Raw genomic sequence first — 13,815 nt, 5'->3', positions numbered from 1 at the left:
TTTTGGGATCTGCTTCTCTGCATTATGTCAGCAATCTTTTTTACTCCTACTTCCATAGGACACATATGTCTGGGCCAGGGTCTCCTAGCCACCTCTTAGAGACTAGTTTGGGCACTCATCTATCTTTATCTGGTCTATTAGAACTCAGGTTGTTCTAAGTAGTGTATGCCATTCAGATCTAGTCTGTACAAAAAATCACAGTAAAATAGGGTGGGAGTTGTCGCTTCCAACATGGGAGCAACAAGGTGGTTACATATCTAAGCCAAATATTCCAGTCCAGCTTTAGAAATTATAAGTTCATCTTTAGTTTCCACCTGTTTATTCCTTTATCAATAGCTCATTTGGTTGTGGATTCAGAAAAGAGGAAGAGGGATGATTATTGCCTTTAGATTTCGACAACTATTAGGGCAAAACATGTGAGAGTGGACCTAGGAGCCAACTCAGTGAAGAAGAGGAAATCAAGCAACTATAGGGAATGTGAAGCATACACTTCCAATTTTATGCCCTCAAATTTTTAAAATAAATTTTATGCTACAGTGTTAGATTTTTGTTATAGATTTTTTAAAATTATAAGGTACATATACACCTTACCTGCCTATACTTCCTTAATAGTATAGGTATTATGCAGGGTTACTGGCCATAAGAATGTGTTTTTCCCTGTGGTACACTGCAGTTACTACTGAAGGTTAACAACTCCAGTGTTTGGGACACTTTGAAAATGTCCTATGACTTCATCTTTTAATGCTGTGAACCCTAGTTAAGCTAATGTTAGACTCTACGGCAGTATCCCGGCGGTGTAAACTACTTGGCAGCAGCAGAACACAAAAAGAGTGCTCCCTGTACACTTCCAGCCTTCATAATCATGACTGCAAGTCAACTGTCATTGATCTACACATAATATTGCAACACGCTTTTCTACAAATTGGATAACTGCTGTTGCTAAAATTAAAAAAAAGAAGAAGAAGAAGAAGAAAGGATATTCTTTATTCTTAATCCCACCTTTTCAAAATATTTGATTTCATACTCCAGGATGATTCCATTGGGGCGATCTGGCTCTTGCCAAGACAAAGAGATGCTGTTTTTTGCAATTTTCCCCTTTTTCACATTGGTGACTGGAGAGGGAGCTGCGGAATAAAGAGTAGCATGATTAACAGAGCCTTGAAATTACACCTGTCTATAATGTATATCGGGCATTCTTGACATGTAGAATAACAAAAATCCCAAATAATTAAATTTTCATTTTACTCAGAAACAATTATACTTAATATACAGGTTTTTACAGATTTTGAAGTGTTTTAAAAAATATAAATCAACTAATATCCTGAGAATTTTCTATAATAAAATTGTAGTCACATAGAATCTTAAGTCTACATTTTCTCTATAAAGTTTAGATACATAAACTATCTTACTTTTTATAGAATAAAGATGTTCTTGATGACCTTATGTATATTCTATATTCCTAAAATTTGCAGACTCTGTATAATATATCCCATTACACTAATAATACATAATTATCTATATTACCACATTTTCACGACATTAAAACTCTTTTATAATTTCTTATTTTTGAAATCATATGGGTCCTATAACCACTGAAAATTCATACATTAAATATAGTGGAGTTTTTCTTAAAAATATGCTATTAAATGTGTTAATATATTGAAAACAATAGCAAATAAAAGAGACATTTTCCTTCATTTCCATGCATATTTTATATATAAAATATATACATATATACATATTTTATAATGTATATACATTATATTTTTATATATACATTATTTTTATATAATGTATACATATAATAAAATGGAAAAGATGTCAGCCATAGTGAGTAGTGTATAACCACAGGCTTAGCCCTATGTGAACAGTATTAGACATCTGGTGAGATTAAAATTTAAAGATATGTTATATACATATACATATATATGTATAGTAGTTCTAACTATTTTAATCTCCAGCAGTGTTCAGACAAAGTATTACACTGTAATTTGTCACGTTTAATTATTTTTTCTACTCCTCCGAAAATGTAATTAAATCAGAGGCACCACTTTGAGCAACAGACAGCAAGAACAAAGTTTAGAACTGTTTGGTGAGCCCCATACTAGTGTGACAAGGGGGTGGGGAAGAGGCTCATCATTTAAAAACAGAAGTGAGATCCTGTCACTCCTCTGTACCTCTCTGTCTCACTGCAGAGTGAAACCCAAATGTGCAAATGCATACAAGCATCACTACCGTATGGCTTTCTACATCTCTGACCTCATCATCTCCTGCTACTGTTCTTCAGCAGCTCTATCCAGGCTGGCTGGCTGTAGGCACTTCTGACACACTACTGCCTAAGGATCTTTGTATTTGCATCCTATTGTTCAGAGGTGCTTCTCATCCTGACTTCTCCAGGGCTTTCTCCCTGCTCTGGGTTTCTCACTGAGACCTTTCTTGTCTGCTCTCTACCTCAGGCCCCCTCACCTCGCCATGCCCTCTGGTTCTTCAGTGTTTTATTTTTCTCCCTAGTTCTTGAACTTCTACCATCTGATATTCATATCTTAATTTTATATTTGCTTTTTTCAGTTCTCTCAAGTAAAATGTAATTTTTATGAAGGCAGGGATATAGTTTATTTCATTCACAGCTGAATCCCTAGATCTAGAACAGCACCTGGACAGAGAAGGATTCCATAAATATGTATGCAATAAATGAGTGGTGGTAAAAAATCAAATATAGAGAAAACCTTTATTTTTTATTATGTATTATGTCAACAAACTCATCTATGAAACAAGGGTGAAGTGTCTTTCAATAAAATTAAAATAGAGACAGATATACTCTGTAAGAGCAAAATTTGTTAACTAGTGTTTTCTAGTGTTTTATGTACTCATAATAGGGTGATGATGACTTTGGTACTATAAAATGTACTTTTATTCTTTTAATCATAGCGCTTTGTGGTATTCAGATTCAGAGGATGCATAATTTCAGCCTTATCTGCTTTCCTTAAACATGTCCAGCTCCACAAATTTTCTGGACTACTACAGAACACATAGTGTGCATACAAAGCTAAAATTGTCTAGAAGAAGTTTTGAAATTGCAGTGTATTTACTTCCACGGAAACTTTACTGGACCGGTGGTTCTCAAAGTCACATTTTGGCATAAGTTCAAAGTCCCTATTGATTCCCTCATGAAGGAAAAGTCATGCCTTTTTTGGTATTGTGGACAAAGCATTCAGAAGACATGGAAACAAGAAAGAGGAAGCTATAAGTCCCCTAGTTCATCATAGTGTTTGCAGCAAAATAGCAAATTTACTGACAGAAACAGGAACAAAGAATTAAGGAAGACAGTAGAATTTTTTTTAATGTATTTTGTTCAGTAGTGAATATCTTTATGAATTATCTTAAATTATAAACTATACTCACTTTCCCATTACCCTATATATTTTTTGCATTATACTTTAGTAAAGATCCAGACAAAGACCGTTTAAAGTTCTTCACTCATTTTACTACATTGCAAACATTCTCATTTTGATTGATGTATTTCTTGTAGGTAGCAATCAGTTTTCACTTAATAAATTGATAGTGTTGCCAACTTTCTATTCATAATTGCATTTAACATGTATGCTCCATGAAGGCAGGGATTAATTTAGTTTAGTTCACTGCTGTATTCCCAGCACCAGAAAATTACTTGGCATATAGATATTTCATAAATTTTTATTGAACGGAAACATGCATGAATGAATGAATGGGAAATACATACATTATCATGTATCATTCAAAACCAAGTTTGTCTCATCTTACGTGCATATACTGGGATCTTATTATTTGGAGATTTGAGCTTTATTTTAAAGCAATCAATTCTTTAATAAAATAATCAACCATTTCAACATGAAGCTATCAAATAAACATCAACACAGACATAACCAGCCTAAAGTGGAATTCTTTGTTATTTACCTACATCCATCAAAGTTAAACGTAAACTGTATGGCTTTCAAAGACTGTTTGATTTAATAAACACCATTGTTTTCCAACTTGGTTGTCTCAGAGGCTAAATCATACCCTTTAAATCATGGTTCAGAATGGAGGGAGAAGAGGAAACTACTTCTCAGCTCAGAGTAATTCAAGAATAATTTGCTCTGTGACGAGACCATCTCTGCATCATTTGGGTAAAGCTGATCAAAGTGGGGACACTGACAGCTCCTGGGGACACAATGATGATGTACAAATTGTAAATGGCAGCACTCTTACCCTACTGCAAAGTATTTTACAGAAAATATGTACATTAAAATAACTGTAACCAGACTTGCAATAGCAGGGCATGTTTAATTTATTTCATTCATCTCCCTCACTAATACCTTCTGCTCATTCTTTATCTACTCAACCATTTATTAAGACTGGAACAAAATGAGAATTATGACACAGAGCATTGCTGCCTGTAAAACTGTGCTGGATGATGTTACATCATAAAACTATTACCATCCTAGTGTAAGAAGAACAAAAATACTAGGAATCAAGTTGTGAATAGAACAAAATAATTTACATAGCTTCTAAGTTTCACCTTATGTGGAAACATCCCCAATGGTTTCTGTATTGTAGCTTCTCTGTTGGAGGTGAACTTTGAATACCACTATAATAAAGCAAGATATTTATCCCTTAGTAACATTTCCCATTATGGGCTAATTTGTCTAATTGAATTTAAAAAACTTAAATCGAGAATGGTTTTATATTTATAGAAAGATTATTAAGGTAGTACAGAGAGATTCCATGTATCCCACACCTAATGACCTCTATTAGAAACATCTTTAAAAAACAGTGGATATATGTATAGGTATAACTGACTCACTTAGTTGTACCACAGAAACTAACACAACATTGTAAATCAACTATACTCCGATAAAAATGTTTTAAAAAGATGTTGTAAGATGTTTCCTACAACAGTACAGTACATTTATCACAATTAATGAACCAATATTGATACATTATTATTAATTAAAGTTCATTTTTATTCAGATTTCTTTATTTTTACTTATTATCCTTTTTCTACCCCAGGATCCCACTCAGTATCTGCCCAAATTATTGTCTCTTCAACCTATTTATTTATTTGTTTGTTTGTTTAATCATTTATTTATATTCATGTGGAGTATGGACACATGGGTTTTTTATACTTTAGCTTATAATCTAATACTTTATTTTTTACTCATATTGTTAAAGTTTTGGCCATTGACTACTCTTTCAGTTAGCTCCTATGTCTCTTTCACATACCTCCATCATCCTGGGTTTTTCTGTCTGTTGTTTGCTTTCTACATCACTTTCTTTCCCCCTGGCACTGCAAGACCAGATGCGCTAGGTCCATCTTGTTTATTTACTGTCCTCAATCTTAGAATAAGTAATTTCTCCTAGGAACACTGGTTTCTTTTATTGGAGAATTCCAAGGTCTGGATAAGTGTGCTCCTTGCTACTGGGGTTTTGTTTCTTGGCCCTCTCAGCTGGCAAAGCCAGGAAATAAATTGGTGTATGTTAACCTGTGTATATCTGTAAACATTTCTAAATATAACTATATGTGTATATATATATGTTAAGCTAAACATAAGTATAAACTGATGTCACCAACTCTAATCAGTTATCACACAGATTATTCTATCTTCTTCACCCTAACTTATCTGTAACCTCCTACTTCAACAGTGGCTCCCACCATCTGCCATCCATTTACTTAATTGTTTAATTCCAGTATATATGTCTAGTGGTTAAAGAATTGCCAATCTGTGTCTGTTTGACTTATTGATAATTATGTAATGTAGAAATCTCTAACATCTCAATGGCACAAGCAATGACATACAAAAGTCTGCTTTTATGTAAAACAGCATATCATCCTAACTTTTCAGATACAGAAGCTAGTTTAGGGCACAGTGTCCTTAGATGGGAAGGGATGCCATGACACAGACAGCTTGGAAGTCAAGCAGAATTGGCTTCAAATCCTTTGGCAACCAGCCATCTCCTAGCTGAGTGATTCTGTTTAAGTTCCTTAACCACTATGAATGTAAATTCTATCTTTAAAATAGGAACAATGATACAAATTTTTTATAAGACTGCAGTCTGATTCTGTATTACAGTATAGGTATAAGGTAGGTACCAATTAAGTACTGTTTGTATTAATAGTTTTAAAATATTAGACAATTGTTTAGGAAGACTTCAGTAATAGATTCTCTCTACCTCCTTAATCCTTTCAACCTTTCATCAATCGAAATTATATGTAGCCTCTTCTCTAAACTTGACACTGTTCTAAATGTTGGGTGGGTGAGATCAAAAGGCAAAGTACCTATACAGATAAGATATTTAATTTTCAACATCCAGTGGATTTCACAACTCTACATAAATAAGTAGTTATAGGTAAACTTCCTTCATCATCACAGATTTTTTTAAAGACCTAAAAGTGTTGAATTTTTAATTGTTAATTAAATGACTAATAATTCACTTAATATAGATTGATGTCTGTCTCATTATTCAAAAGAAAGTTATCATGATGAAAACATGAAACTTAATTGTGTTAAATGGAATAAGAAAATACCATTTATCAGTCCCTGTACACAATGCTATTTGTGTAGACGAAAATAAACTATAGATAGACTCAAGTATTGGTTACTTATATTTAAAAAAAACAAATAATACATCTCTATGTATCAATATTTGACCTATCCACATAAAATTTGAACTTAAAGCACTGAGAAAGATAAATAAGGTAATATTGAAATTTTTTCAGTCTGTGACAATCCACAAATGTGTTACAACTTTCTCAGATGGCACTTCTTTTACTTTCCTCCAAAGGCCCCTCCACATGAGTAATGTATTAGTTTATTTATATACAAGCTTTAAAAATACATGTATCTTATATTTAATTCCATAGGTCAAAATCTGGCCAAGTGGATTGTCAATATCTGCCAGCTGGAAGCTCCCACTCATCTCTGCCACACACAGTTCATCATATTTAGGTGTTTCTTGTTACCCAGATGGGTCTGGGACAGTGTTTTTTAAAAATACAGATTATTAGGCTTCACTCCAGGAAATTCTGACTCAGGAGGTCAGAATGGGCCAAGGATTCTGTGTTTTTAATAAACACTCTAGCTGAATTATTTTCTCCGTAATTTTGGGAAATATTGAAGGCAACCATACTAGGATCAGTTCTTTTAACAAAATTATACAAACCTGGAAACCTGAGGCAAGAAACTGGATCAGTGTCGTTTTGTGAACTGTTGACTTCTTAAACCTTTGGCTCACTCTAACTGCCTTGTTATCTTGATGTCTGATACCATATTTGCCTTTCTTCATTTGGGAATTGTTTCTTTTTATATTTTCCTGACCCATTAGTACTTTTTTGGTAAACTGATTTGTTTCTTCATTCAAGCAATCTGTTTTAGTCCGACCAGACTATAATCTCCATAAAATTAGAAAACTCTTGTGCCTTTTTCACTATTGTCTGCTTAGTTTTTAGAACAGTTTCTGGACGATCCTAGGCACACACAAATTTTGATAAGAGGTGAATAAACACTTATCCACATTCTATTACAATAGATTTTCTAGAGTTTTAAAATGAAATCATACAGTATGTATTCTTTTTGGTTGGATTAATAAGGGACATGAGTAAACTTGCTGAGAGAAATGGATATGATTGCTGTCTTATTTTTAGTGATGCTTCACAGGTATATAGATATGCTAAAACTTAAGTTGTACACTTTATGTGCAGTTTATTGTATATCAATTATACACCAATAAAGACACTAAAGTGTATGTGCATGTGTGGGTTTGAAGTGAAAAGCATATGTGCCCAATGCCCCCCCACAAGACTATTTATCAAAATTTGAATTAGTTAGAAAAGTGTAATAAAATAATATTGAAAGTTTCAATTTTGGGAAAAATTTGAATCTATTTTTATAGGTTAGCTATAATTGAAATTTAGTGGCTTTAATAAAAATTCTATATGGATAATTACTTCTTTGCTGCTTAGGTAGACTGAAATAAATATTATAAAAATTAATGACTACAATCTCTTGTTACAGACTTGATATTTTTGTCTTTGTATTGTACCATACTCTGATGATACAATATAAATGAAAGTTGTAAATGTATATCAAGCTATAATAGAGTCTTAACTTAAAATCAATTTTAAGGAAAATAAATGGTAAATGTTTAAATCAATTCATGAGAAATGGCAGGAAGATAAAATAAAATAGAAAGAAGTGTGACCAAAATTATGTTGCCTAGGTGTCTGATGCAAACTGACACTATATCATCATCTATCCTCACATTATGAACAAGCATTTGGTATACTGTGTTTACTTGAATTTTCCCTATATGTGAATTTTCACTTATTTTCTTTCTAAAAGAAAACACCTTTTAGTCTCACTATTAGCAAAACTTCCACATTTTTTAAAAAGGTAGAACCATCTAAATATTTTACATTATCTGATTTTTACATTACCATAACACTTCTATTTCTTTATATAATTTTAGACCATCTTTTGAAAAATTTCTACCCCAAGGTAAAAAGCAAAAAATGATTTTATTTATATGGTAGTGTGCTTAGTGAGGGCAGGGACAATTCCTTAATTGTATGGTTTCCTTCCAAGTGCAAAGTGCTGACTGAAATGGACCGAACTGACATGGCAGCAATTACCAAAGGAATGGTTAAGAATGTCTATATATAAAAGAGCTGTCTGTTGGGCTCAATTCATCCTGGAAGACTTTTAAAAGTTTGTGGTTTTTTTTTTTTTAAACTGAAGTTATTTAAAAATTTGTTTGATCCTGATCTTGCATTTGTACCATCTGTTGGACAGTAATTTCCCCATCGTTGGTCACTTTGTGCCATTTCTGTTTTTATAATTAGGTGGGGAAATCATAAACATATTTAGCACTCCGCCCCAAATCTCAGTTTTAGCTAATGTTACTATTATTATTACTATTAAAAATATGATCTATGGAGAGTAATTTGTCAGCAATTGCCTTATATATTAAGCCAAAGTTTGGACATAATTTTACTTCTGTGTACATGTACATGTGTGTATGTGTGTGGGTTTATGTAGTTTAATGAAATGTAGATACATCCTTATTTCATTATATTTTTATATATGTATATAAAAAATGTGTATATTTATATATATACATATGTCTACATCTATATCTGTATATATAACACTCTATATATACATATATATATATATATATAAATAGCAAGAGAGTAATGTGCATCTTTTGTATAGCTGATTTAATGAAACTACATATAATGACGACTCTGCTATACTTGCTTTTGAGTACATATATATCATTTGAACATAAGAAAACAAGCAATTAGATTTCCTAAAGTAAATGAGAAATGCAGTTGCTGAATTAAATAATAAACATATCTGAAATTGTCAAACTGGAAAAGTGGGGCAGATATTTTAAAATATGTACATGTTCATTGAGTATTATACCGTATATTTTATATTTCATACTATATGTAGCACATAAATTATAGATGTATACACTTATTCTATACTTAAGATATATTTATTACTATGTTGTCATTTGATACCACCAGAGCAAGAGAAATAACTACAGTGCATTCTCACCACACCTGGTATCCATGGTCTCTTCTAAAGAAAAAAGGCATTTTAGAGGTTTCTTTCTCCAATAAAAATTCAATCTGCTCATTTAGACAAAACCTACAATCCCTCCATCTTAAAAGCCTGCACTGGATCTTTTGATATATGATCAAAAGACCATTCCAAAAAAATTGGCTTTAAATGTCAGTACTTATAGAGAGATGACGTCCTTTTTAATAAAAAGAACCTATGAACTCAAATGTCCCATTAGGTATAGTTTGTTTTTTTTCAAAAACTTGAAAATCATAAGATACTGAAAATGAATTGTTTTCAGTAGGAAATAAAAGCAACTTAATTGCAAAGAAGTAATTTTGATGTTATCAGACTTAATAGTATTAACCATATGCATCAAATACCATTTTGAAGACATGTGCACAATGATGCTAATTAGAAAAGAAAATGGCAATAATAATAAGAGAGAACTATATCACTGGCATTTATAGTCAATGTTTTTCCGATACAATCATGCAAATTACAAAACAAATATTAAATGTAACAATGTGTAAAATGACACGTGCCTCTTTATGAATTAATCCCACACCAAATAAACTATCATAGAATTTGTTTTTCATTTATTACTTCTTATTACCCTATAATAGAATTTTTATTACACAAAGTGGCCTTACTATCAATGACAATTTAATCTTAACCACAATATTCATTTGATGATAAACAGAATTTAAATAGTTTTTACAATATCCTTTTAAAATAAAGTGGGGTTATATTTAGCAAGTAACATGGCACAGTTGGAAAACTTTAATCAACACAGTATTCTTCACATACATTATATCCAAGGGAATATAATGCCATATTTAATTTTAATCAATTTTACCAACTTTAATCAATGCTAAACCTCAATTATAGGATATGACAATTAGTCTTATAAAGTGGATAAATAGTAATTAGGTCAATAAACACACTCTCATAACTCATGTTTTTTCGTAAGAGAAAAATTAATCTCTTCTTATAAATCCATATTATGTAAAGTCTTGTTTACCACAGAATAAGCCACAAACAATAACAAAACCATTAACTGGTAACTTTAATTCAATTCTTAATTACTTCAAGATTTTCATAATATAAACTGATCTAGCATTTTAAAAAGCAAAATAAACACATCATAAATATAAACAACCTATTTTTTTCCTTTATCATTTCCTATTGGTCTTAATCTTATATAGCTATATAAACAATAGGGATTATTTAATTCAATAAAGATCATGATAATAAGTTATCATTTATCTATTGACTATTTAAAGAATCAGATTAGATTTCTGTTATACCATTTAAGTTCAAGGCCATCACATCATCTTTCCCTAAATATATTTTCTCTGAGGTCATCTGACAGGATTCTTTTAAAATCTGAAGTTGTGCTGGTAGAAACAAGAAATTAAATTTTATGGCTATCAAACAACCAAGGAGACCTAAGCAGTGCTTATCAGCTGACCTCATAAACATCCCAATTACAAAGTCTTGAAATAGTATAATTCCTAGCAGCCACAAGAGAGGCCAGAAGAAAATGCAAGATTAATGATTATAGGTAGTCAACCTTTTAAAGTCCAGAAAAAAGCCAAATCAAGATATTCTGTTCCAAGTTAGTAACGTTATCAGATATTCAATTCTTCAGCTCTTACCATGAGACCAATTTTAGTGAATCCAACCACATATTCCCCAAGTGGTGGGAAATCTCAGCTAATATTGAATTTGCATGTGAGGCCATTTTCTTTTGAGAGTGACCACACAGAGAAATTTCTAAAGCCAACAAAATACAGCACTATATATTTGTCATTAGAAGTTCAAATACCATGAGGTTCATATGTTTTGTTTTATTGGAGCAGTAGTTTGTGCTCATATTTTCCAGAAAAGAAAAATAAAAGTACATAATTCTAGCTGTAAAATGCCCAAGATGATGCATTTTGCAAAATTTCAGTTATTACTCAGAAGGGACTAAGTCCACATTTTACTTTGAGAAATGTTTAACAAATTTTGGCTTAAAAAAAAAAAGGAGCAAGTACATTCATGGATGAATAGATGGATAAAGGAGTTATTGTAATTACCTGATAATACATTGCATTTATAGTAAACATTACGTGCCCGATACTTTGTAGTCTAAGTACTTTATACACATTAACTCATTAAATATTTCTAACATCCCTAGGAAGTCCACATTATTATAATCCTCTTCTGAAGCACTGAAAAGTTAAGTAATTTGTTCAGTCAACCCACCAGGAATTGGTAGACCTAACCAGTCTTGCTTCAGAATTTGTATTCTTAAGCATTACACCATAGAATAATAAAAGAATCCCTCAATAAGAGAGATGTTGCACTTCGTACTTAATTGAACATCAGATTATGTTAAAGATTACTCAGATTACCTAATTTTTCCTTGATATGGCCTAACCTCTTAATTTTTGTTCAACTTTTTAGTATCTGCCAAAGCTGATGACAGAAAACAAAATACAAACAATAATCTCATAAAAGATTAGGCAACTCTACTGACATATATACTGTATGCATTTTGTGATGTATAATTTTATCTACTCTGAGTTGTATTACCTAAAGCAATGGCTTTACAACCATTTGATCTACCATTTTTAAATATGTATTTTAAATATATGTAAGTTAAAAAAAATTTTAAACACATGTTAAGTCAGAAAGAGAAAAACAAACATATATTAATGCATATATGTGGAATTTAGAAAAATGGTACAGATGAACCTATTTGCAAAGCAGAAATAGAGACACAGATGTAGAGAACAAATGTATGGACACCAAGTGGGGGTGGTTAGGATGAACTGGGAGATTGGGATTGATGTATGTACACTACTATGTATGAAGTAGATGGCTGGTGAGTGCCTACTGTATAGCACAGAGAACAAAAACACTAATTCAAAAAGATGTATGCACCCCAATGTTCACTGCAGCATTATTTACAGTAGCTAAGATATGCACACAACATAAGTAGTTATCAATAAATAAGTGGATAAAGAAATTGTGAGATACATATGTGTGTGTGTATATATATATGTATATGTATGTATACATACATATATGTACATATGTATATGTATACATATGTACATATATATACACACACATATATATCTCACAATCACAAGATTGTTGCCTCACATAATGTTGCAACACCTTTCACTAACAAATTGCAATTTTGAAAACAAAATGTTGACTATTTTTTATCTGACCACAAAGTACTCAATCCAGGGCATGCTCTTCAGAAAGAATTTATGTGACTTCTCCAGCTTGTTCCAGAAAATGCTCCAAGCAGGCACAATGCTTTGTAAAGATACAGTGATTAAAATAAAGCCTATAAATAAGACAACATACAAAATATAGATTCCTATATTTTCTCCATTGCCCTCCTTGTGTGCAAATTGTGGTATATGTAGGTAAAGAAATTTACCATTAACAGTCTATATTACATATAATAACCACATAAAAGAAAGAGCAAATCACTTATAATATCCAAATTCTGACTAACACTTAGTCATAGACTAAATATACAACCTGGGCAAGTTCATGAATGTTTTATTAGCACACATTAAAACCCAACTTACTATCACTGAGAATTTTAGAATTTAAGATTTGTGTAATAGGTGTTTGGGGTCAGTACATGATTTGTATCCCCTGTTACAGGTTTCTCGGCCCAGAGTGGAAGCAGTTGCATTGATTAGACCACACTGATATGGGCCAAGGATAATATTTGCAGCACTCAGATGAAGAAGTATGCTTAAAGGCATAACAAACACTCATAACATTTATTGGGGTTCTTTCATCTTCATAAGATGATTTTTTAAAGTGTAGGAGAAATTAAGAAATCAAAATATTACAGACCTTGATGCTGACTCACAGGGCTGTAAGAAGAGATCTCTTAGCAATCTCCAAGATCTCTAAGGTATCTAATTAGATTGACAGATTTTAGAATTACTCTCAAGAAATTAAAGGTTTATAAACAAAGAATTTTTCTAGATGCGTGTTGTTGCACTCCTTGTTCACTGAAAAGTTCTCGTGATTGCTGGAAATCTCAGATCTGGGAGCAAGGAGAACTTCTGTTCTAGCTCTGCCACTATCCTTTTAGCATTAGGGGCAAATCATGGAGCCTTTTTATGTGCAAAATTAGGGTGCTGGAGCAGACTTTATGTTATTCCTTCTGACACAAAATATTCTATAAGTATAGAAATGA

At 32.0% G+C, this 13,815-nt stretch overlaps 1 protein-coding gene across 11 annotated transcripts in view; it reads right to left on the bottom strand.

Annotated features, from left to right (window-relative positions):
- Positions 1-13,815, bottom strand: part of EPHA5 (EPH receptor A5) — a 323,628-nt gene that overhangs the window by 121,087 nt on the left and 188,726 nt on the right. For all 11 annotated transcript variants that reach the window (XR_014243989.1, XM_082390098.1, XM_082390102.1 and 8 more), the window contains one exon: positions 1,000-1,124. Coding sequence is in view for 10 of the 11 variants with exons in the window: in XM_082390098.1 (XP_082246224.1) it covers positions 1,000-1,124 (125 nt within the window). In the remaining variant the exon portion in view is untranslated. The remainder of the gene's footprint in view (positions 1-999; positions 1,125-13,815) is intronic.

This window comes from Balaenoptera borealis (assembly GCF_965194805.1).
Source record: "Balaenoptera borealis genome assembly, chromosome: 4".
Taxonomy (NCBI): domain Eukaryota; kingdom Metazoa; phylum Chordata; class Mammalia; order Artiodactyla; family Balaenopteridae; genus Balaenoptera; species Balaenoptera borealis.
The sequence above is the reverse complement of the archived record's forward strand: the minus strand, read 5'-3'. Positions and strand labels throughout refer to the sequence as shown.